Below are 25538 nucleotides of genomic sequence, written 5' to 3'. Positions count from 1 at the left end.
CAACAAGAAGCATATAGAGGTAGGTTGAGCGAACTGTTAAAATTGGTTGGGTTGTTTGAGGGAAGAGACCAAACAGCGAGGTCATCGGTCTCATCGGATTAGGAAAGGACGGGGAAGGAAGTCAGCCGTGCCCTTTCAAAGGAACCATCCCGGCATTTGCCTGGAGAGATTTAGGGAAATCACGCAAAACCTAAATCAGGATGGCCAGACGCGGGATTGAACCGTCGTTCTCCTGAATGCGAGTCCAGTGTGTTAGAACTGTTAAGGATGAGAAGATATAGTCCACCCCGTTGCAACCATTGAAGTATGTGACGTAGATAAGGACTTGGAGTATATATGGACTTGGAAACTAATGTGGGAATGTTTGTTAGGCTGTTGCAGATGGTCCTATTCTACACAACTACAACACCACAAAACTGTAGTAAAATACAAGAGGACCTGCATGGGATTGACACATGATAAAGGAACTGGCAGTTTACCAACTGAAAACCATAAAACACCTAGGTGTATGTATCTGGAAAGATTTAACATCGAAGGGTGACCTCACATTAATTATATGTAGGACAGGTGCCAGCTTCAGTCAAATCATCCTAAGGAAATTATTTCACCTAAGAAGCAAGTAACACACAAAACACTCATTTGGCATGTTTATGAGGATTGCTCATTTCTGAAATCCGTATCAGATGGGAGAAATAGATGAGAAAGAGAAGAAATAATGAAGAGTAGAACATTTTACCTTAGTTTCATTTAACTTATGTGAGACCGTCACACAGATGCTCATTCAATTCCAGTGGTAGACATCACAAGAGAAGTGCTGGTCATCATGGAGAAGTTTCCTTCAAAACTTCCAAGAACATATATTCAGAAGATAGCTGAGCATTGTATTATTTTCTCTGTTATAAATATTGTGAGACTACTATCATTGTACAATCAGAGAAATTCAAGCTCATACTGAGGCTCACCAACTGTTCTTCCCACGTACCATTCAATAAACTTAATAGGAAAATGAGATTGGTGTACATGGTATCCTTCGACACACAGTGTAAGGTGACTTGTGAAGCACAGAAGTAAATGTAGGTGTAGACTAACAAATTAATCAAATGTGCTACACACATTTCATGAAAGATTACTCTCTGCATGTCTGTTCATTCATTTTCTCTGACACTTACAAGAACCACAACTATGTAATAATTCACTGCTGTCGCTGTTAGTGTTAATAGTTTGTATTTAAAACTAGATATCTCACTTGAATCCTACAAGTTAAATACATTCCTTTATAAATGTCATTCATTGCCATATTAACATACAGTAGCTGTTTTTCATGTCTAAATCCACATTTATAATGTTACAAAATCTGATAAACTAATCTGTAAACCTGTCTCAAAATATCAGAAACATTTTATATTCAGCCAATTATTTGACAGGAAATGAGTAAAGACATTTACAGATAAACATGTACAGTACTTTATGTGTCATCAGTTAGATAAGTCACAGAAAATAACAAAATGAAAAAGAGATTTAGCTATTATTGTTTTGGGTGGGTGGAAAAGTTTTTAATATTTCTCCATAAGTTTAATAAACACAACAGATACTTGTAATAGAGAGCTTAGCTATCAATAATATATTCTCCTTAACTATTTACAACAGTCTGCCCAGGCTGGGATAACTTTTCGATTCTACGGCTGTAGAAATAACACGGTTTTCAGGCAAAGAACTCGTCACACCATTTTCAGAGTGTATTTCCACCCAGAAAGGAAATTCTTTGAAAGCTGTTTGACAGAAGGCAGAAAAGGTGAAAATCTGAAGGTGCAAGATCAGGTGTATAAGGTAGTTGTGGACCTACTTCCCAATCAGACTCCTATATAGTGTTTTTTATAGTCTACTACAATACGGGCAGGTGTTATTGTGGAGTAGCATCACTTCACACAGTCTTTCTGGTCACTGTTCTTGGATTGTGTCTGAAAGTCATCTCAGTTGTCGACAATAAATGCCAGGAGTGATGGTTACACCTTGGAGAAGGAATTTGTGGTATGCCACACCGTCCCTTTTCCACCACTTGCACAATCATCCTTTGTGAAGGGGAGTTGCTGATTTGTTTCGGGCCCAGAAATTCCTTTCTTGTCCTTATGTTAGCATAAAGACAATCACCAGTAATGATACAGGATAGGAATGGTTGGTGTTCCTCATGAGCGGCAATTGATGATGAGCAAAGACAGATTCATATATGGCAACTGTGATGCCTTGGCTAATAATGAGATATATTTTTTTTCCTTTCTTTTACTGCCTTGTACTACATAGATATATTTCTGATAATGTAGAATATTTTTCATTTGATTATATAGTGTAGAACATGAATTGTGTATGACTATGTTTACTGTCCTTTTTGTTTTGTATGAGTTCCTTATATAAAGACTCGGATCTTGTTTCTGATGATATTTCAGATAGTTTTATTAAATGTATTGTGTGAACCGGAATGCAGTAGCAGAAGTTCTGTAAGAACTGTGGAGCGAGAGAGGTATCGATAGTTGCCGGGTTGAACAGTGAGGAGACAGTGGCAGTTGGCGTGAAAGTGTGGTGGTATGGAAGTGAGTGCTGTGGTGTAGCAATGGTGTGCATTTAAAGCAATATTAATACTGGACTTTTTTTGTGTAAGATTGGTTTGAAATTTGACTTTATGATGGATATTCTAAATGGACATTGTATTATGCAAACACTGTTGGTTTTTGCAGAATGATGCCTGTGGCAGTGACAATGCACTCGTGAACAGACAGTATTGTCGTTGGTTTAGAATTGAGCTGCATTACATAAACTGTGAATTTAATATTGCTCATTTTCTTCACTATGATATGTGATGTGTGCTAAAACACTAACTGTCAATGTGGAAACTGTGAACTGTGTTGCTACGTAAGTGACTGTTTTTGTGGGAACAGTATCATTATGAAGTGCGAATATTGACAGTAGATGGACTGTTTAGCTTCACAATTGGCAAAGTGTAGCATGTGGAATGTTGCAGTTGAACTAATACGATCTTCAGGTGCTGCACAAGTAGTTACTTTGTTCCAGCCTATGACAAATGGATGCTACGCCACTTATTACCACTGCCAGTTGAAATAGAATGTAAGGAAAGAGGATATTTTAAGGCCAAGGACATGACTGGAGGAACTAATATGATTCATATCAGCAACTTGAAACTGATTCTGCCGCTGTCGCCACATCACACTGACTCATAACAGCTAAGACCTATAAACATTCCTCTCTTCGAGAAACACAATTGTTACCAATTTAATTGCTTTATGCTTTCTAATAGACTATCTCTTAATTTTTCTCTCTATAAATAGAAGTAGTGTATTGTAAGGACTGTTCACCTTCAGTGATTGTTGACACCACCCCTAAAAGCAGTTATTGTCATCATTTATTTGTTTTTGTTCTTCAGAGTATTTGTATTAGTAATTGCATGTGGGCCTGCTTTGATGTGTATCTGTAGTAATTTAGACAGGAGACTTTATGTGTTGCACTGCAAAATGTGGACAAACATGTAAGTTGAGGCATGTGCCATTGACAATATTTACACCAACCACTTACAAAGAACTAGCTTATTTGCCATTGGTCCAAGTTAGCATATTGGAGAGAACTTTGAATCTGACAGTTGTCAAAGTACGTGATCTTTGTTTACATGCCACTTAATGTCATATTCCCATTCATTCATGCTTGGGTGCAAATTTATCTGGGTTTAATTGTTACCGGTAAGCAAAATTACTGTACACTGTGTCATTATTTATCAAATTAGCTTCATTTTTTAATTGTTTTCCACTATCAAAGGATTTTATTATTAGGAGTTTAACAGGATTTGGATACTTCTCATATAGAGGTGTGCTTTTGAAGTTTCCGAAAGTAAAAGGGATTCATGGGGTTTACACAATTTTAATTTTCTTCATGCAGTTTTTCTTTAAACATTTTTTTCTGATTACAAACTCATGGTCATAGTAAATCTCCAGGAACCATTTTCTTCACACCACCCACTGATTTTTGTGATTGTGGCTTAAAGCATGAGGTACCCATACACACAATTTTTGAACCTTCACCACCGCATGCAAATGAGGCACGATTAGAGGAACAATCACACTTCATCACATTTGCCAGCTCTTGAGTACACTATGTGGATCATTGTGGATTAATGTGTTTAAAGGATCTTCATCAGACCCTGAAGGCCTTCCCAAAAGTGGATGGTCACTAATGTCAAAATGATCCTCCGTGAGATGAGAAACCATTTTGTTGCCATGGTCTGTCGAATGGGGTTATCCCCATACATGATGCAAATGTTTCTGACTGCCTCTGCTGCTGCACCATGCTACTGAACTCAAACAGAAGAATACATCAGAAATTTTCTGATTTCTCCACTTGTCACTCCATTTTCTAGCATTCACAGCTTAACTCACTATCTCCAAATCGCAAAATTACAATATGTTAACTCAAGCAACAAAAGTGAACTATAAATAACTAATGACAATCAATAAATAGACCCACAGTAACCGGAATACCAACACACACACACACACACACACACACACACACACACACACACACACACACACACACAAAAAAAAAAAAAAACACTATGAACTTATACATCAACATAATACAAATTTAGGAATGATAATCTGAATTTATGTAAAAAGTAGCCACTTAATTTATCAAGAGAAGACATTAATTGAGGAAGAATCCTTTAATCTGTAAGCATAATGAAAGCATGTTTATATTACCTTTTCTGTCAGACTCTTGGCATTGTCATAAACAATCACTTTGTTTGTACTGACTGCATATGGTGTGGATGATTTGTCATCCCACATTGTTGTCCACATAGAACTATTAGTCTTTAGTTCCAAACATATCTGAAAATATACAGTTGATTGTGCCATCAAATAATTAGGCATATAATTGCAGCAGACAAAGGTTTAAATCATATTTTGCATTGTAGATTTTGTTTTTGTGTGTTATGTGGTTTGTGAATGATATACTCAATAGCTTGTTTAAAATTCACATGTGAAGAAGCCACCAAAACTTATTCTAGTCATTGATCACAACTGTAAAAACAGCAGTCCACTCTCTGGAACTGTTGACTAATTTCACTCACATTTCCAATTTAATTAATGTACTGTAATGAATGTTTTTAATTTATTGCAATAACAATTTACTCTAACAATAGTTTTCAAAAGCAGTAGACAGTATGTTCCCCACAAATATTTATCAAACTGTTGTTTATATGTAGCCATATAATCAAAAATGTGCAGGTGTTATGTACAATAATAATAATAATAATAATAATAATAATAATAATAAAATACTGACTGTAGAACATGCCCCACACATTGGCTTACTACTGCCTGCTCTAGTCCCACCACTGGAAAAATGTATAGGATTACAGTCACACCAATATGTTAAATGTTAAACTATTCACATCATTTATTGGCTGATATGTGTTCACTGAATGCCATTTCATGTGGGAATGATCACCACCAAACTAGCAGAATGCATCAATGCAGATGAACTACCTATCCTGGAGACATGTTAAACTCATTTGCTGTTATGACAGCACCCCACAGGATGAGAATGCTTAACAGTGCCCATGGCCACAAGATTAAACAGACGTAACATTCTCTTTGGCTGTCATGCTCTCATAGTCGTGGGAGCTAAATAACTCTGAAATGAAAATGCTATTCAAAAACTAATTAAATTTGGATGAATATGGAAGAGAAGGAAATGCAAGTGAAGAGAATAAGACACTGATGAAAATGGATAGTTGCTATGTCCTGTACGTTGCAAAGAATCCAAATCCATTCAGATGTGTAACACACAATCTCATTACACTCATTTTCACATAGTACTTTGAAAACTGTTACAAAGACACTCACAGGGATACATAGTATGAGCAGACTCACTGACAGAATTGTTTACCTAGGGGTGGCAGTAAGCAGAGCTGGCCAGTGCTTACACTGAGTTCAGCCATCGTGGACCTCACATTGCACTTTATGCCAAGAGTTATTGCTGAGTGCTCACTAATCATCCATGTACTGAATGTCTCTATGTGGTTTCAAACTTTCTGCTTCCTGTAGATTGTCTCACATGGTGAGTTTTGTTTTCTCTTACAAGCTTCTGTTCTTTGGTTACTATGAAGCCATCATTGGCCAGTGAAGTACCCATGCTGACAGTGTAGTGTAGTGGCATTGTCACACCTGTTCAGATACTAAATTTCCAGTTGAATTGGAGGCAGCTGAAGGAGCCTATCTTTTTAAGCAAACAGTCTCTCTTCAAATCCAAGATGGCAAGGGAGTGGGGCGGGGGGGGGGGGGGGGGGGGGGGGAGGCAGTTCTAAAGACGAAGTTGAAGAAGAAAGCCCAGAGGCCTGTTGATTCTTTGCTCATGCTTATTGAGTGCACTAATGTATCTGACTGTGGGTTTTTAAATTTTTGTGTGATGTTGATATGAAGCAGTAAGCAACTGCGAAACTACAAGAAAACTTAAATTTTTCATAAGAGAAGCTCCATTTTGTAAATGCCAGTTTCAACGTAAGTCACTAGGCATCTGCTAGAGTGTAGTCCTTTTTCACAAAATAAACTCCAAAGTAAATTAAGAAAGTATTTTCTGAGTATATTCATTGCTTCATTCTTCAAGAAGCACTCTGTTCTGAAGCATTAGGGAATGATGAAGATGAAGGTGACGATGAAGATGATGACACGAAAATGATGGAAACATATACAAAACAAGAGAAGGAGAATTGTCAGCTTCGTAGTCCATCGCCACAGCTTTAGCAGGATTCTTAAAAGTGAGATAAAACTCAGACAGGTAAAAACTGTGACTGGTGACTGAAGGATACACTGCAGGATACACCGAGAAGGGTCAGCATGGTGCAACAAAAATTAGTCGAGCAACTAAGGTGGAGTGAGGAAATGCAGCAGACTATAGAGAAAATTAGTTTAAAAGTTAGATAAATAGAATACATACATAAAAGTTCAAGAAATGTGTGACAGTGCAAAAGGAGAAAGTAGCCTGAGGCCACTCGGAGCACGTGCCACAGTGAGAGGTACTGACCGAATACGGAACTGCACAAAATTTTGATATAAAAGCCACTTTCCCTCTGGAAACACATAACTTTGGTAGTTTCTGACTCTCTGTCTGAGAGGATCTGAGGTAATGAGATAGACAGGTTGATTGCTTGTCTCAGATCAACCAGCAGGTCACAGTGGGTGAGATTATGGGTTATCATGAGAGGACTGTTACAGCTGCATCGAGGGGAATCCTCTTGATGTGAAAGAAAATCGTGAGCAAGTCTGGTGTGGCTGATATGCTTTCTGCACATTAAGATTTCAACTTCCTGAGAGGTCTCAACAGAAATATGTCAGGCATTGGTGGTGCCGTTGATGCTCTTAGCTTGTTCTTGTGGTAGCCTGGAATTCCATATCCTAGTTTTCAAAATGTGATGTTGCGGTTGCAACGTTAAGTCTGTGCCTCAGATTCCAAGTTAAAGTTTGTGTCATGTGATTGCTTCATTAGTTAATTTGCCAGCAAGTTCATTTCCTGGAATACCCATGTGGTTCAATATCCAGATGAATGTTACTGTTGTACTGGAGCTGTGGAGTTCAACTAATAGGTCTTGGATTTTAACTCTAGGATACTCACTGTAGGCAGTTATAGAGTCTTTTGTGGCAATAGTTTTAATGTGCTGCAGAGTCCATAATATGGTGACCATCTCCGCAGTGTATAATACTGTATGCACTTGACTGAGAATACTTCTCTTGCCCCCTTGCATCTGCAAAAGCAAAACTGACCCTGCTATTAAGTTTTGATCCATCTGTGTAGATGCATGTTGAATTTGGGTAGTCATGGAGAACCAAATGGTACAGACATCTGAGAATCATGGGACTAACAATTTTCTTAGTGCCAAAAAAGAGGTCCATTTGAATCATGGGACTGGATACATAGCTATGGGGGCTGGGAAGAGAGAACTCTACAAACACAGACAAGAAGGCTAGTTAGAGACCCTTGCACAGAGCCTCCAATTATATCCCATCTAGTCTACTTTATGAACAGTGTGAACTGTTGATCGTGAAACAGAGTTGACTAACACAGATCGGTAGACATCTGACAGATTGTGAGATCATAATTCAACAAGAGTTGTTGACATCTGACCCTGAGCGGTGGGACACCAGCTTCCACCAGTAGGCTGTCCATACTGGGTGTATACGTGGACAAGAAAAAGAAAGTCCTTGATTTCCTAGTTAAAAATACATTTTTTCCACATGGGAAACTACACTTTTTCATGGGTGAAAATACACTTTTTCCATGTTAAGTGACAATATGCTTTCCCTTGGAGCTATAAAACTTACAAATCCTTTGAATGGTAAAAGTAATATACACCAGTGTTGAACTTGCCAGCACTTTAGGAAAGGAAACCCAGCAAAACAGAATGAATTTTGGAAAGATCTTTGTTGCACAGAAACTTGTATATTGCATACTTTTGTATTATGAAAGTATAAATACAAATTCTGTCGATTACAGCACAGTAGCTTTCAAAGCAATGAAAGCAAGATTTTGATGCAGTTTTGTTAGCCAATAACATCACTGTTCAGTGGCATGAACACATAAATAGGAAAAGTTACTGATTTAAATTAATATACATTCAGTACAGCTACATGACAAGCTAATCTTTCACCTATAATACTGGCATTAAATTTTTTTGTTATTTTCTCTGAGGGTGTGCTTAGGCATGATCCTAAGAGCACAGCTTAAATTTCAGCAGCTGATTGCTTGGTTGGTTGATTTGGGGCAGGGGACCAAACAGCAAGGTCATTAGTCCCATTGAATTAGGAAGGATGGGAAAGGAAGTCAGCCATGTCCTTTCAAAGGAACCATCCCGGCACTTGTCTGAGGTGCGGAAACATGTGCGTAGGGAAATGAAACCTAAATCAGGATGACCGGACATTTGTTTGAACCGTCGTTCTTCCAAATGTGAGTCCAGTGTGGTAACCACTGGGCCACCTTGGCAGCAGTTGAATGTTTATGACAAGGAAAATTATAAATTTCACTGCTGTGCACTGAACATTTGTGGGTTGCCTGACTGAACAAATGTTCTGATGATCACTTTGATTTTTCCACAGAAAAGCCAGTTGCAAGCGAAATTGCTCAAGAATTCCCCTCACACTTTTATAGTTTCCACCATTGTTATTCCATAATTTGTAATCTATGAAAGAACTAAAATAAGCATGAAAAACTAACCTTGAAGCTTGGTCTTTTTTAGCATGTTATACTTTAAGATATATCAAACACAAATACACGAGTAAGTTTTAAATAATGGCATTAATGGCTGGTCTTCAAGCCCAAAATTATTCTAAGTGGCTGGTCCTCAGAGTGTTAAGATTTGAGTGAGAGTCAAATGCTCTGTGGTTTAAGAAATTAAGTGCATTTTCTAACATGTATCATAATTCAGCTTGTGTAAAAGGAAATTTACTTTGAAAGTAATGCTTCTTAAACTGCCAATCACAATATTTTCTCATGACCTGTTATAAATCTAAACGGGTTGTTACATCATGCTCATTGAAAGCAGTTTGTTGTTACAAAGTATTGCACAGTCTTTGTTCTAAGGCCATCAACACATTTTGATGTTGACAGATGCTTATGTGCAGTTTGTTTTGTTGTAAATGGCACATTTTCTTTGCAACTAAAATTTTATTTTGGTGCTCTTCTCTTGTTTCTATTTCCTTACTGCAGTATTATTCTGCAGTAGTGGGCCAAAGTAAAATTCTTTGTTAGAGTATCAGTTATCACCAGTTAAAATTACAAAAATTTAACTGTTAACTAAAACAATGAAAAATTTCTGGAATTCTAAAAGATGTTTTGTAAGGCGGGCAAGTCCGCAGCTCGTGATCGTGCGGTAGCGTTCTCGCTTCCCACGTCCGGGTTCCCAGGTTCGATTCCCGGCGGGGTCAGGTATTTTCTCTGCCTCGTGATGACTGGGTGTTGTGTGATGTCCTTAGGTTAGTTAGGTTTAAGTAGTTCTAAGTTCTAGGGGACTGATGACCATAGATGTTAGGTCCCATAGTGCTCAGAGCCATTTGGACCATTTTTTTAAGGCGGGTAACCACAGCCAAACCTCCACATTTTTTCAAAGAAAATTCCACACTGGCAGTACGAATGATTTTTATTAAATCTGCAAGCGGTTTCGCACCACTTATCGGTGCATTCTCAGGCAATCTCTACAAAAAATAATATAATAAGATCTCATATAAACTAATTGATCCCCCAATTCTGAGGTGTAACTTAAACTTTTAAATAGCCAGTTTTTTGAATGAAATAAGAAAGTACTCACATATGCTATTTATAACATGGTAACATTGAACATTGCCCTGTAGACACTCTCTACCATTCACATCCAATACACCGTCATCTGGTGAAAGCGGTAGTTAAAATTTAAAAATCTTTTTAAAAAATTTTTTAAATGATGGGAGCGGCAATGGCCTAGAAAATAAAAACAAAATACGATGCTGATAAAACTTCCCTAAGCATGAACGACGAGGAGCAGAACATTAGCATGAACAAACAGCAGAATTAGGGCCATGTAAACATATCAGAACACACTGTGCAAGTTGTGAGGAGCCTCGCGGCAGTGGACATGGCCTGACTGACTGGCCAAAACCCACAAAGCGCTCACGCAGTGGCGCGAGAATTGCCAGAGGCCAGATGACGTGTATAAGGTGTGTAGAGTGAGGGGTGCTGAACATTTGATAAACAATTCCTTATGTCTACTTTTTTAAGTCTAATACCATACTAGGTGGCCAATATAAAAAATGGGCAGTAGTTAAAACTATATGAATAATAATTGTGGTTCTTAATGTGTAAGGCCCACAGTGCACCTAAAAATATATTGGACAGAACCTACTAACAAGTAAGCTATAGGGGTAAGGCTATCTGTTTAAGAATCAAAATTTTCTAAAAGACCTTTGTGCCTCAGATCGGTCTGGGTATTAAGTGAGGAGCGAGGGGATTACTTCAGAACTCTGAAGATTTCAACCTCTTCCAAAACATTAAGGGTGTTGCCCTTACTTTCCAAGTGTAACACCAGCATGTTGTTCTGGATATCAGTGATATGGTGACCCGTTTCCCGCAAATGCACACCTACAGCCGATTTTGAGCCTAGGTCATTGGTGTGCTCCTTAAAGCGGGTCTCAAAACTTCTCCCTGTCTGGCCTATGTACTCCGCATCACAATCATCACAGGTGATACTATATACCCCCGACGACTTGAAACTATTCCATGTTGCGGCCTCCTCGTGCCTGAACTTCTGTCCATTGTTGTTAGGAATATAAAAAGACGGTTTTATTCCCTTAGAACTTAAGCATTTGCCGATTCTGCTTGAAATGTTACCATAGAAATGTATCCTGTGGAATTTATGCCCAATAGCTAATCCGCTATTGGGGGATCGAATAGTTTGTATGAGCTCTTATTATATTATTTTTTGTACAGATTGCCTGAGGATGCACTGATAGTGGTGTGAAACCGGTCACAGATTTAATAAAAATCATTCATACAGCCAATGCGGAATTTTCTTTAAAAAATTCTAAAAGATTCCTGGGTTTATTCCAGATTTTTCCTAAGTGAAAAAATTCCCATGTTTCCTTAAATTTCGCAGTTGTCCTGGGGCATATACACCCCGCTATAGTGTCTGAACAGAAAGCTCCAATTACTGACTGCACACTACTGCGAATGTAACTCCATCTTATGGTGGAGTATGGGGCTACGGCTGTTCAGTGTTCAATAAAAATAATACCAATCGCTGTTGTATAGGTTTATTTCTAGGCAACCAGTTTTGATGTTACACTACTTCAACTTCAGGCCTAAACTGCTCCAATCCAGTAAGTAACCTTTGTGTTACAAATATAGCAGTACCTTTAACTGGTCTCATAATAGCTATTACGAGACCAGTTAAAGGCACTGCTATATTTGTAACATGAAGGTTACTGGATTGAAACAGTTTAGGCCTGAAGATAATGTAGTGTAACGTCGAAACTGGTTGCCTAGAAATAAACCTATACAAAGGCGATTGGTATTGTTTTTATTGAGCACACTACTATGGTGAAAAGGATCTAACAAGTTCAATACTGATGGTGGTACTGACCCACAAGCAACACATACATGGCTAATGCAGGATAAAATCAAAGTTATGTAGAACTGCAGAAGAGGGCTAGTAAGAAATCTGGGGTATTAAGTTTCCTCATGCAGTTTTCCTTGAGTTGGCATACAAGGGGCAACCGTGTTAGCTCACTGCCAAATAACAGGCCTAAGAATGTGAAAGTTTCAACAACTTCAAGTAACTGGTTACTGATGTAAAGTTCTGGGTGCAGGTGCACAGTCCTGAGTCTATAAAAGTGCATGACACAAGTTTTCATGTTAGAAAATTGACATCCAAGATTCAGGACCCATTTATGTACTTTCTCAATGGCCTCCTGAAGCTGATGCTCTGTGACGCACAGAGATGTGGAGCTGTAATAGAGGCAAAGGTCGTCCACATACATCACGCTGAGACTGTAGGTCTCATGCGGTCACGACACCATTGATTGTGATGGCGAAGAGAATTACGCACGGAACTGATCCCTGAGGGATCCCAGTTTCCTTTGCATATTGGTTGATAATGTCTGAACCTATGCAGACTAAATAGAGTCAAAGGGATAGGAAATTTTGTATAAAAATGGGTAAACAACTCTGAAAGCTCCACTCATGCAGAGCAGACAGAATTAGATGGTGCCAGGCAGTATTGTATGCCTTCTGCAGATCAAAAAACACAGTAATCAGGTGTTGGTAATGCCTGAAAGCATTATGCATAGCAGATTCCAGATGACTCAGTTGGTCTGTAGTGAACTGGAACACTATAAAGCCAGTTTGAAATTGCAATAAATGCCCTCTGGCTTCCAGGCACCGCAACACTTCTTTTGAATAATTTATACAGATGGTTCATTAGAGAATTCGTGCTACAGTCAGTGAAAATTTGAGGGTCTTTTCTTGGGTTCAGGACAGGCATAACAATATTCTCCTGCCATAGGGGAGGAAGGGGGGGGGGAAGAACTCTCCTTCCTGCCAAATGTGATTTAAGAACCCCAGGATGTGTTTTATGCTGTCGTTCTTAAGGTGTTTAAGAATTTTATTATAGATTTTATTGAGACTAGGGGCTGTGTTTTTTTGATTTTATTTGATTTACTTTCATTCCAATTGATCCATAGTGAGGAGGTCCTCCAGGATGTAGAACATGTCAGAAAAACAACAATACATGACGAATATTTACAACTCAAACAAATAAGCTAATGTACCATTCCACAGGACCCAAGTGGAATGATCATCATTTTTTAATGAACACTATATGAAAGAATCATTTTACAAATAATAATGCACTGAATTTAAAATAAAAAAAAAAGTTTTTTTATTTATTTATTTATAGGGTAATAAACGTGTAATACAACTACTATAATACTTATTTACAATGAACACATTGCTGCACTGAAATTATGCTTAAGGGTTCTACTGAGAAATTCATCAATGGAGTAGAAGGAGTTGGCCACCAATAAATCCTTTAGGCTTCTGCTAAAGTGCTATCAAATTCCTATTCACTAACTGGAATATTGTATGAACTAAGACCTTGTGTAAAGAAGGATTAGTAGTTTTGCTCTGCCATATGCTTCTGGGTTAGGAAATTAGGATGGCAGTCCCTGCATGCCAACACCTTGACAAAGTGTGCCACAAAACACTCAATAATGACCACAGGACTAGTACAGATGTCGCCACTGAGGGAGATGCCAGAAATAACTATGGATGGTGGGTGGCTGCAAATGTCATGGAGTTTAGTTCATACTTGAGATTAAGTGGTGTGGGCTCTCATTACTGCTACATACCATTCCTAACATTCCTGCTTGCACTTTTTCTTTTTATTAAAAACTGTACCTTTGTTTGAAGTCCCTTGAATAGCTATTAAATGATCCACAAAAGGTTGATGTTAGTGTCATTGGAATCCTCTCCAGTGCTCTTTGATAGCTGCCATTATTTCTTGAGGCCACCATGACTCAGGTTTCTGGCAGGAAGTGCCTGAAGAATAGACTATTGTTGCTTTCACAACTCATAAAATTGTTTCAAAAGTATCTTGTGCCACTCCTTTGATATCCTTCTGTTCTGGAGGTGAAAGTTTGCCAGCTGACTTTCCAAAGAGACTAACATGATTTAAGTTCCATTGATGGGTTGTCTGAGAAAGAGAGATTGATAGAAAAGTGGTTGCTGTTGCAGAGGTCACACTGGAGAGAGACCTGGGCTGCAAACAGTAGGATCTATGGCTTAGTACATTTCATGGGCTGTACTGAAATTTGTTGCAGGTCCAGCATTAAGTAGACAAACTTCCAGGTCTGAAAATAATTGCTTCACTATTTAGCACCTGTTAGATGTGATTTCACACCCCACAGAGGATGTTGAACTCCCTCCATAGGAGTCAAGGTGGAAGCAGCTGTTGCACCAACTCAACCAGCTCATGACGCTGTGTAGAGCTGTCTGGAGGTAGACACATATTACATACTGTTATCCTAACTGAGACAGGCAGACATGAACAGCCACAGCTTCTAGCACAATGTTTGGCAGCACCTGCTCACTGGTAGTGTCAGAGCATATGAGCATGCAGACTCCTCAGACTCCTTCTTGCTGTTAATGCGACTTTTTACAGTAGGACTTGTAGTTAGTAAAAGAAGGGAGTTGGATTTCAGAGAACCGTGTAAAAAAGGAGCCATTTCTGAATTTTACTGCTCATGGGATGAGCAAAGCTATCCTTCAATATACGATGACCTCATTGTTGATGAAATCGGAATATTGATGTGTTCATTAAAGGTGATCCTGCCAAAGTGTATGAAGTTATGTCAACCCTATCGCATGTACTTTTACTGACATGTGAAGAATTATATTTGTCAATTACAAAAGTGACCCATCCTCCTTCTACAGCAAATAGAAATCACAAGTAAAAACAGTGCAATTAATGAAATACATGCCTCAATCTGTGGACAATCGGTTCCAGCTTTTGAGAAGATACTTTGACATGCTTAGTAGAAATTTTTGCCAGAGTGAGAGGTATTTAGCAATGTTAACAGTATTCCTGGTATTTACATTGAAAAATATAACTGTGGCATATGTGCCTACACATGTTGCTTGTGACACTCTGAATTTTTGTTATTTGACAGTTTCCATGATATATATCAACCAGGGAATGCATTTTCAGAACTGTGCTCTTAGCCACCATGCTACCAACTCACCTATTACACTCCTGGAAATGGAAAAAAGAACACATTGACACCGGTGTGTCAGACCCACCATACTTGCTCCGGACACTGCGAGAGGGCTGTACAAGCAATGATCACACGCACGGCACAGCGGACACACCAGGAACCGCGGTGTTGGCCGTCGAATGGCGCTAGCTGCGCAGCATTTGTGCACCGCCGCCGTCAGTGTCAGCCAGTTTGCCGTGGCATACGGAGCTCCATCGCAGTCTTTAACACTGGTAGCATGCCGCAACAGCGTGGACGTGAACCGTATGTGCAGTTGACGGACTTTGAGCGAGGGCGTATAGTGGGCATGCGGGAGGCCGGGTGGACGTACCGCCGAATTGCTCAACACGTGGGGCGTGAGGTCTCCACAGTACATCGATGTTGTCGCCAGTGGTCGGCGGAAGGTGCACGTGCCCATCGACCTGGGACCGGACCGCAGCGATGCACGGATGCACGCCAAGACCGTAGGATCCTACGTTGTGCCGTAGGGGACCGCACCGCCACTTCCCAGCAAATTAGGGACACTGTTGCTCCTGGGGTATCGGCGAGGACCATTCGCAACCGTCTCCATGAAGCTGGGCTACGGTCCCGCACACCGTTAGGCCGTCTTCCGCTCACGCCCCAACATCGTGCAGCCAGCCTCCAGTGGTGTCGCGACAGGCTTGAATGGAGGGACGAATGGAGACGTGTCGTCTTCAGCGATGAGAGTCGCTTCTGCCTTGGTGCCAATGATGGTCTTATGCGTGTTTGGCGCCGTGCAGGTGAGCGCCACAATCAGGACTGCGTACGACCGAGGCACACAGGGCCAACACCCGGCATCATGGTGTGGGGAGCGATCTCCTACACTGGCCGTACACCACTGGTGATCATCGAGGGGACACTGAATAGTGCACGGTACATCCAAACCGTCATCGAACCCATCGTTCTACCATTCCTAGACCGGCAAGGGAACTTGCTGTTCCAACAGGACAATGCACGTCCGCATGTATCCCGTGCCACCCAACGTGCTCTAGAAGGTGTAAGTCAACTAGCCTGGCCAGCAAGATCTCCGGATCTGTCCCCCATTGAGCATGTTTGGGACTGGATGAAGCGTTGTCTCACGCGGTCTGCACGTCCAGCACGAACGCTGGTCCAACTGAGGCGCCAGGTGGAAATGGCATGGCAAGCCGTTCCACAGGACTACATCCAGCATCTCTACGATCGTCTCCATGAAAGAATAGCAGCCTGCATTGCTGCGAAAGGTGGATATACACTGTACTAGTGCCGACATTGTGCATGCTCTGTTGCCTGTGTCTATGTGCCTGTGGTTCTGTCAGTGTTATCATGTGATGTATCTGACCCCAGGAATGTGTCAATAAAGTTTCCCCTTCCTGGGACAATGAATTCACGGTGTTCTTATTTCAATTTCCAGGAGTGTATAATGCTACACACATGAACTGATGAAGTAGCATCAAAACTTTGAGCATCATTTTCTCAGAAGCTATTAAGTGTTGGCAATTAAGACAAAATAGATGTCTCTTTATTTCCACTGTTCTTGCAAAAACAGTTTTGACTGTGTCAGAGAGTGACCTATTGCGTGTTCCCCCTGGTAGTATCAGTGGTAGACACTCCAACTACACTCGTGCTCATAAATTAAGGATAATGCTGATACACGGTGAAACAACACTCTGGTGGGCAGTTTGTGGGTTTAAATCACCTCAGGGTATGACCGTGCAGTGCATTTGACCTGTGGTCGTCACACGGTGGTGCTGGCAGCAGTCCACACACACAGAGGTGTGTCGGTGCACGCCAGAGTACGGTGCAGCGAGTAAATGTGTGCAGACATTTTCAGACGTGCTAATGGTGACTGTGTGTTGAAAATGGCTCAAATAACACATATTGATGACCTTATGAGGGGTAGAATACTAGGGCAACTGGAGGCTGGTCAAACACAGCAGGTCATAGCATGGGCCCTCCGTGTACCACAAAGTGTGATCTCAAGATTATGGCAATGATTCCAACAGACAGGAAACGTGTCCAGGTGCTACAGTATGGGACGCCCACAGTGTACAACGCCACAAGAAGACTGATATCTCACTATCAGTGCCCGCAGACGGCCACGGAGTACTACAGGTAGCCTTGCTTGGGACCTTACTGCAGCCACTATAACAGTTGTCTCCACACACACAATCTATAGACAACTGAACATACATGGTTTATTTGCCCAGAGACCTGCAAGGTGCATTCCACTGACCCCTGGTCACAGGAGAGCCTGTAAAGCCTGGTGTCAAGAACACGGTACATGGTCATTGGACAGACGAGTCTAGGTATAGTCTGAACAGTGATTCTCACCAGGCTTTCATCTGGCATGAACCAGGAGTAAGATACCAACCTCTTAATGTCCTTGAAAGGGACCCTTATGGAGGTCGTGGTTTGATGGTGTGGGGTGGGATTATGGTTGGTGCACGTACAACCCTGCACGTCTTTGACAGAGGAACCGTAACAGGTCAGGTGTATCGGGACGTCATTTTACAGCAGTATGTCTGTCTTTTCAGGGGGTGCAGTGGGTCCCACCTTCCTCCTGATGGATGATAACGCATGGCCCCACTGAGCTGCCATCATGGAGGATATCAGGTGAATGGAGTGGCCTGCCTGTTCTCCAGACCTAAACCCCATCGAGCATGTCTGGGATGCTCTCGGTCGACATATCGCTGCACGTCTTCAAACCCCTACGACACTTCAGGAGCTCCGACAGGCACTTGTGCAAGAATGGGGGACTATACCCCAGCAGCTACTCAACCACCTGATCCAGAGTATGCCAACCCGTTGTGTGGCCTGTGTACGTGTGCACGGTGATCTTATCCCATATTGATGTCAGGGTATATGTGCAGGAAACATTAGCGTCTTGTAGCAAATGTGTTTCGGGATGGTTTTCTCAACTTATCACCAATACCGTGGGCTTATAGATGTGTGTCATATGTGTTCCCTATGTGCCTACACTATTAGCAACATTTCTGTTTAATGCCACGTTGTGTGGCACCACATTTTGCAATTATCCTTAATTTATGAGCATAAGTGCAGAATAACGGTCCATTCAAGTACTTTAGTATGTGCACTGTCAGCAGGGGTACTTCACGGGTCGACAGTGGCTCAATAATAACCAGAGAAAAGAAACCTGTGAGAGGAAATGAAAACTCACTGTACGAATGAATCTACAGGAAGAGAGAAAGTCCAAATGCTTGTAGAGATGTGCAAGTGTGTCACTAAGCATGCGGCTGGCGACTGAGCACTCAGCAATAACACATGGCATGATGTGCAACATGAGGTCCACTGTAGTTGAACTCAGCGTAAGCACTCCTGCTCAGAATGAGATTTTCACTCTGCAGCGGAGTGTGCGCTGATATGAAACTTCCTGGCAGATTAAAACTGTGTGCCCGACCGAGACTCGAACTCGGGACCTTTGCCTTTCGCGGGCAAGTGCTCTACCAACTGAGCTACCGAAGCACGACTCACGCCCGGTACTCACAGCTTTACTTCTGCCAGTATCTCGTCTCCTACCTTCCAAACTTTACAGAAGCTCTCCTGCGAACCTTGCAGAACTAGCACTCCTGAAAGAAAGGATATAGCGGAGACATGGCTTAGCCACAGCCTGGGGGATGTTTCCAGAATGAGATTTTCACTCTGCAGCGGAGTGTGCGCTGATATGAAACTTCCTGGCAGATTAAAACTGTGTGCCCGACCGAGACTCGAACTCGGGACCTTTGCCTTTCGCGGGCAAGTGCTCTACCAACTGAGCTACCGAAGCACGACTCACGCCCGGTACTCAGTTGGTAGAGCACTTGCCCGCGAAAGGCAAAGGTCCCGAGTTCGAGTCTCGGTCGGGCACACAGTTTTAATCTGCCAGGAAGTTTCATATCAGCGCACACTCCGCTGCAGAGTGAAAATCTCATTCTGGAAACATCCCCCAGGCTGTGGCTAAGCCATGTCTCCGCTATATCCTTTCTTTCAGGAGTGCTAGTTCTGCAAGGTTCGCAGGAGAGCTTCTGTAAAGTTTGGAAGTTAGGAGACGAGATACTGGCAGAAGTAAAGCTGTGAGTACCGGGCGTGAGTCGTACTTCGGTAGCTCAGCTGGTAGAGCACTTGCCCGCGAAAGGCAAAGGTCCCGAGTTCGAGTCTCGGTCGGGCACACAGTTTTAATCTGCCAAGAAGTTTCATATCAGCGCACACTCCGCTGCAGAGTGAAAATCTCATTCTGGAAACATCCCCCAGGCTGTGGCTAAGCCATGTCTCCGCTATATCCTTTCTTTCAGGAGTGCTAGTTCTGCAAGGTTCGCAGGAGAGCTTCTGTAAAGTTTGGAAGGTAGGAGACGAGGTACTGGCAGAAGTAAAGCTGTGAGTACCGGGTGTGAGTCGTGCTTCGGTAGCTCAGTTGGTAGAGCACTTGCCCGCGAAAGGCAAAGGTCCCGAGTTCGAGTCTCGGTCGGGCACACAGTTTTAATCTGCCAGGAAGTTTCCTATCAGCGCACACTCTGCTGCAGAGTGGAAATCTCATTCTGGAAACATCCCCCAGGCTGTGGCTAAGCCATGTCTCCGCTATATCCTTTCTTTCAGGAGTGCTAGTTCTGCAAGGTTCGCAGGAGAGCTTCTGTAAAGTTTGGAAGGTAGGAGACGAGATACTGGCAGAAGTAAAGCTGTGAGTACCGGGCGTGAGTCGTGCTTCGGTAGCTCAGTTGGTAGAGCACTTGCCCGCGAAAGGCAAAGGTCCCGAGTTCGAGTCTCGGTCGGGCACACAGTTTTAATCTGCCAGGAAGTTTCATATCAGCGCACACTCCGCTGCAGAGTGAAAATCTCATTCTGGAAACATCCCCCAGGCTGTGGCTAAGCCATGTCTCCGCTATATCCTTTCTTTCAGGAGTGCTAGTTCTGCAAGGTTCGCAGGAGAGCTTCTGTAAAGTTTGGAAGGTAGGAGACGAGATACTGGCAGAAGTAAATTTGTGAGTACCGGGCGTGAGTCGTGCTTCGGTAGCTCAGTTGGTAGAGCACTTGCCCGCGAAAGGCAAAGGTCCCGAGTTCGAGTCTCGGTCGGGCACACAGTTTTAATCTGCCAGGAAGTTTCATATCAGCGCACACTCCGCTGCAGAGTGAAAATCTCATTCTGGAAACATCCCCCAGGCTGTGGCTAAGCCATGTTTCCGCTATATCCTTTCTTTCAGGAGTGCTAGTTCTGCAAGGTTCGCAGGAGAGCTTCTGTAAAGTTTGGAAGGGAGGAGACGAGATACTGGCAGAAGTAAAGCTGTGAGTACCGGGCGTGAGTCGTGCTTCGGTAGCTCAGTTGGTAGAGCACTTGCCCGCGAAAGGCAAAGGTCCCGAGTTCGAGTCTCGGTCGGGCACACAGTTTTAATCTGCCAGGAAGTTTCATATCAGCGCACACTCCGCTGCAGAGTGAAAATCTCATTCTGGAAACATCCCCCAGGCTGTGGCTAAGCCATGTCTCCGCTATATCCTTTCTTTCAGGAGTGCTAGTTCTGCAAGGTTCGCAGGAGAGCTTCTGTAAAGTTTGGAAGGTAGGAGACGAGATACTGGCAGAAGTAAAGCTGTGAGTACCGGGCGTGAGTCGTGCTTCGGTAGCTCAGTTGGTAGAGCACTTGCCCGCGAAAGGCAAAGGTCCCGAGTTCGAGTCTCGGTCGGGCACACAGTTTTAATCTGCCAGGAAGTTTCATATCAGCGCACACTCCGCTGCAGAGTGAAAATCTCATTCTGGAAACATCCCCCAGGCTGTGGCTAAGCCATGTTTCCGCTATATCCTTTCTTTCAGGAGTGCTAGTTCTGCAAGGTTCGCAGGAGAGCTTCTGTAAAGTTTGGAAGGGAGGAGACGAGATACTGGCAGAAGTAAAGCTGTGAGTACCGGGCGTGAGTCGTGCTTCGGTAGCTCAGTTGGTAGAGCACTTGCCCGCGAAAGGCAAAGGTCCCGAGTTCGAGTCTCGGTCGGGCACACAGTTTTAATCTGCCAGGAAGTTTCATATCAGCGCACACTCCGCTGCAGAGTGAAAATCTCATTCTGGAAACATCCCCCAGGCTGTGGCTAAGCCATGTCTCCGCTATATCCTTTCTTTCAGGAGTGCTAGTTCTGCAAGGTTCGCAGGAGAGCTTCTGTAAAGTTTGGAAGGTAGGAGACGAGATACTGGCAGAAGTAAAGCTGTGAGTACCGGGCGTGAGTCGTGCTTCGGTAGCTCAGTTGGTAGAGCACTTGCCCGCGAAAGGCAAAGGTCCACTCCTGCTCAGCTTATTGCTACCTGCAAGTAAACACCTATATCGGCAGGTCTGCTCGTACTATATGCTGCGTGTGTCCTTCGTGGTAGGCTTCTGCACTATTCTGTAGTAGTACACAAGCCAGTTCATTTGTCTCCACTGCAATGTCCACTGGCAAGGATACTAAATCCCTCTTTCCTGAAAAGCTCTCATAGGGCTGAAAATGACCAGGCTTGAGCCATAATCTCTGGCACAGAACCAGAGAGGCCTCCAGAGAAACTGGCAGCAGATCACGCACTGAAGAAGGCAACACCAACATCGCTGGTTCTCACAGAAGTTCAGAAGGGCTTGAAGGCTGGGGGAGTGGGGCATCTATCAGCAGCAGTGGAGATGAGCCCACCTCCATCAGAGGAGGGATGTGGGGGTAGGATGTGGTGGCAGAGGAAGTGGATGAGGAGGAGGAGGAGGAGGAAGAGAGTGGATCCAAATCCATAGAGGTTCACTGCAGCAGGCACAGGTGCAAGTCTCACAGGGGCCTGAGGCTGTAGGTGAAGGGGGGACAACAGAGGTCACAGAGGAAGTGGCACCAAGGAAGAACACCGCTGCAAGTGGGAGCCTGCACCTTGAAGAATGCTGTGATCGAGCCTGCCACGCTGTGGACCAGAAGATCGTGGCAGTAACGTCCCACTGGGGTACGGGCACAACTGATTTGCGTGATGGGTCAGCTGCTTCTGTCAACATCCACTGCAAGCAACTGTAAACCTTTGTGGCCTACCACGACACCCAGCAGCCACTCCTGCCACCAGCCAAAGGATCGAGCCTGGGAGGAAAACGTGGTGAGCCACAGTGGTCTGTGGCATGCCACTGAGGCTGCAGCAGATCCGTGAGGCACCACGGCTGGCACCCGCGCAAATATTTTGCCGGACTGCACCCGTTGACGGGTATCGCTGGGTACGTAGCCAAAAAATTTGATGATGCAGTGTTGTGGGAAGACGCAGACAATGACTTCTGCATTTTGGTCTCGAATGTGGCATGAAGTGGTGATAGTCATCTGCCAGATACTGTTACGAATGCAAAAGCCTTCAAACTCTCTCGACACAAACTGTCTACAATTATTGAATAGAAAGGTCCAGGAGGATCTCTCACTGGCAAAAATAACCTAAAATGTGCAAACAGTGGCAATCAATGATGTGGAGCACATTTTGACTACATACGGGAAACTGAAAAATGTGCTGACCACCAACAACCACATGATGTCCAAAACTGGACCCAGGAAATCAATGTACACCCTGTCCTAAAGGGATCCAGGACTGGCTAATGAAAAAACTGGTGCAATTGTGCAGCCTGGGTCTGAGCACAAGCCTCACAAGCATATGCCAGATGTTCAGTGTCACAATCGATCACAGGCCAGTAGATGTGACATCATACCAATGCCTTCATATGAGTCATACCCCAGTGTGCTGCATGCAGCATCTGGAGTATGCAAGGTTGCAACACTTGGGGGATGACTATTTGATAGCATTGTTCCTCTCTGGAAGCATGAGGACCCCCTGGACAATGCTGAGTCAATCACGTAGGAGCAAAAACACTGGATCCATACCTGAAGAGGTGCACTCTGGCCAACCCATCAGGACCACCAAAAAAATTTCGCAGGAAAGTGGGTCAGCAGCCGTGGCAGCCACAACCCCTCATGCTGTCAGTGGGAAACCCGACAAGGTTTGCTGCATGGCATCATCAAATGTGAGCACAACAGCCTCCTTCCAATCAAAGTCTGGACCAGGTCCCACTGGTAACTGTGATAGTACATCAGTATTGGCATGTCAGGCAGTGGAGTGATAGTGAATGTCATAGCAATAGCTACAGAGAAAGAAGGCCCACCTTTGCAACTGGTGGGCAGTCCTTTGGGCAGTTTACAATAAGGGCCAAATAATGAAACCAGTGGCTTGTGAGCAGTGATGAAGTGAAACCTCACACCATACATGTTAACATGAAAATTTTAACTACAAAAATAACAGTTAGTGCCTGATTTTCCAATTGTCAATAATTACATTGCACGGCAGAAAGCGAGTTCGATGCACAGGCAATGGGTTGTTCAGTGTTATTTGGGTTCTAATGGGACAGGATGGCACCAATGCCATACTGCGGTGCATCACAGGGTTATATGTTTGCCTAGTGTAAAAGAAACTAGACAGGGAGCAGAGCACAAACATTGCTCGAGGGAACGAAAAGCTGACTGACAATCTGTAGACCAAAAAACTTAATGCCCTTCTGGCAAAGCCAGTTGATGTGCACATCCTGGTGGATGAACTGGACATTAAATGAAATCTTACCAAAGAAATACTGGAGCTCCTTCAGGTTCTTTGGCACTAGCAGGTTGATGATAGCTTTGATGTGGTCATCTGTTAGGATGGGATGATTTTTGCTAAGCACATGCCCCAAAAAAATGAACCTCGGGGGAGAAAGAACTGCACTTTTCCAATTTGCAATACACACCATCCTCCAGGAGGCAATGGGCAACCAATTTAAGGCTTCATAAATGCTCCTCTCTGGTAGAGCCCATTACCCACATGCCATCAAGTAATCAACACAGCAGGGCATGTCCTGAAACAGTTGATCCAAATACTGTTGATAATTTCCTAGCCCAGATGAGATACCAAAAGACAAGCAATTACATTGATATAGCCCAGAGGGGATGTTGAGGACCAAGAACGTCTGAGAAGACTGCGTCCAATGGCAACTGCAGGTAGGCATTGCGTAAGTTGATGTGTGAAAAATACTGGCCCCCAAACTTCGGCAACAACTACATTGTCTGAAGAACTGAATATGAATCAGTGACACACTGCATGTTGACCATCTGAAATTGCCACAGAGGCACATGGTGCCATTAAGCTTTTGAATCACCACTAAAGGGGTGGCCCACTGACTTGATTGAATAGGAGAAACAATTCTTTGATCTTGCCAATGCAGCAACTGAGCCTTACATTGTTGTACATGGTGGCATGGGGGAAACAAAAATCTCATATAGCACTGATGGCTTAAGAGAAACATGTGCCTCAAAATTTTCAGCCTAACTCAAAGTATTCTCCAACAGCAGGCCGTATGGCTGCAACAAGAATTTCAAATTGTGAAAAGGAATGGACTGCGACACTAAATGCACTTCGTCAGTGATCTGGAAGCTGATTAACAATATAAGCTGACATCCTCGTCTTAGAAAATGCAGGAATGGAGAACTGCCTGACAAAGGAATGCACTGTTAACTATATGCCACAGCCTGAGGCAAAGACCATTGCTACTTCGGGCACCCCGAGAGCCTGTACGTACCTAAACTAATAATCACTCATGTGTCAACTTGAAATTTGACCTGGCACCCTTCCACAAACAACATCAGCAAAATATGCTGGTGTGACCTGCACGGGGTGGCAGGGACAGCCCCACGGTCCAATGAAAATGCTGAGGTGTCTGAGACTAACTTACAGCTTGCTGACTGTCACAAACAGTTGACAAATGGCTTATCCAAAGGCATGTCCCATACTTGTCTTCCACATGTGGGCAGTCTTAACAAACATGCAACAAATGACAATTAGGACAAGACTGTTGGCTCACCAAACAAGGAGGAGAATGATGCCAAGGACCAGGAAACTGCCATGGGCAGGAATTACAACACTGTGACCAATGCGAATCTGTCAAGCCTGGCATAGACAAAGATGGACAGCACCATGATGCCACTGTACAGAAATCATCAGTGGCATCAACACATGGGGACTTGGTGGAAGGCAAGGCCTCCTGGGCTACCCCGCAGGGAAGAGGGGAGCTGTCCACCATGTACACCTAACTGAGCCACCTGCCAACGTCAGAAAGGACATCCCTTGTACTGCCTTCATCTCATGCAAGTCTACAATCTGGGCAACACTGGCTAAGGAGAGGTTGGGCAAGGTCAACACCCAAGTCTGAACTTTGGGATCAGGCACTAACCAG

At 43.1% G+C, this 25538-nt stretch overlaps 1 protein-coding gene across 1 annotated transcript in view; it reads right to left on the bottom strand.

Moving 5' to 3' along the window:
• Positions 1-25538, bottom strand: part of LOC124555382 (probable chitinase 2) — a 324834-nt gene that overhangs the window by 30611 nt on the left and 268685 nt on the right. Inside the window, exon 7 of the mRNA XM_047129277.1 lies at positions 4761-4889. Coding sequence (XP_046985233.1) covers positions 4761-4889 — 129 coding nt within the window. The remainder of the gene's footprint in view (positions 1-4760; positions 4890-25538) is intronic.

Source organism: Schistocerca americana, chromosome X, assembly GCF_021461395.2.
Source record: "Schistocerca americana isolate TAMUIC-IGC-003095 chromosome X, iqSchAmer2.1, whole genome shotgun sequence".
NCBI classification, from domain to species: Eukaryota; Metazoa; Arthropoda; class Insecta; order Orthoptera; family Acrididae; genus Schistocerca; species Schistocerca americana.
Note: the sequence above shows the minus strand (reverse complement) of the source record. Positions and strands in the feature narration are given on the sequence as shown.